The following is a 1,201-nucleotide window of genomic DNA, read 5'->3' as shown; positions in this document are numbered from 1 at the left end:
TTTTTTTTTTTTTTTTTTGCAGCTCTGGGAACTGAATTCAGGACCTTGCATTTGTGAGGCAGGCGCTGCATCACTGAGCTGAGCTAAATCCCTGGCCCTAAATATACCTTTTCTTATTGTAGTTGTCAATAATTTTAGCTCCCTTATCACATTCTGTCGCATAGTTACTGGTAACAATACCAACTCTTACGCAGAGTCAAAGATAGGATGAAAATAAAAATTATACATAAAATGAAAGTATAATCTTCAAAAATTTAGAAGTTAGCTGGGCATGATGGCACATACCTGTAATCCTGGCACCCAGGAGACTGAGGCAGGAGGATTCTGAGTCCAAGGCCAGCTTTCACTACAAAAGGAGACCCTGGCCCCTTCAAAAAAAATCAATGAAAATCTACAAGGTATGATAATTGGGTCTCAGACCAATGTTTTTCCTTAAATGGAATTTGTCTAAAGGGCCCCAACTTCCTTATCATTATTCTCTTAAGTAACCAACTGGAGAAGCATTAGATGGAAAGCAGACTGAATATAACCATCAAAACTTACTCCAGGGCTGGGGATTTAGCTCAGTGGTGCCCCGCCTGCCTCACAAGTGCAAGGTCCTGAGTTCAATCCCAGGTACCCAAAAAAACTCACTCCATGATATCACGTATTGATGGTTAACTTCTGAAGACCACTTTCTCCAATTCTTCACTGTTTTTGTACATGTGATAAAATACAGAAAATATATCTTAATTATAGGGTTTATAATTAAGTCCTACTTGTTCATAAATACTATATAGCTACATGTATATATGCAAATATCTGCGAACATAAACACACACACACACACACGGATATCTTTTCAACAAGGGGGGGTTCTGGAATGATTTTCACACAGGAAGAAAAAGGGACTGATGCATGAAGAAAGCAAGCCAGCAGATGACAAGAGGCAGCTTCTACACCCCGTGTCGCCCCTCCCCAGAAGCTGTAGGAAGTGGGAAACTGCAGAATGTACCTTCCAGGCGAGAAGCAAAACATTGAGGATGGCCAGCAAAGGGCAGGGCCCGTTCTCGTTCTGGGTGATGATGGGTGTGTTCTCTTCCTTCCACTGGATCCATTTGATGTGATACACAGACTGCCCCGGGAAGCGCTCCTTGGCGGCCGCGGGCCCCGGAGCGGCGTCGTCCTCCTCTTCCAGGCGGCACAGAGGCGCAGTCCCGGC

The 1,201-nt window shown here is 44.0% G+C and overlaps 1 protein-coding gene across 1 annotated transcript in view; it reads right to left on the bottom strand.

The window, feature by feature from the left end:
- The window catches only part of Mindy2 (MINDY lysine 48 deubiquitinase 2), a 50,535-nt gene that overhangs the window by 48,378 nt on the left and 956 nt on the right, over positions 1 to 1,201 (bottom strand). Inside the window, exon 2 of the mRNA XM_019210148.1 lies at positions 995 to 1,201. Coding sequence (XP_019065693.1) covers positions 995 to 1,201 — 207 coding nt within the window. The remainder of the gene's footprint in view (positions 1 to 994) is intronic.

This window comes from Fukomys damarensis, unplaced genomic scaffold, assembly GCF_012274545.1.
Source record: "Fukomys damarensis isolate Sample0158 unplaced genomic scaffold, DMR_v1.0_HiC HiC_scaffold_25, whole genome shotgun sequence".
In the NCBI taxonomy this organism is placed as follows: Eukaryota; Metazoa; Chordata; class Mammalia; order Rodentia; family Bathyergidae; genus Fukomys; species Fukomys damarensis.
Note: the sequence above shows the minus strand (reverse complement) of the source record. Positions and strands in the feature narration are given on the sequence as shown.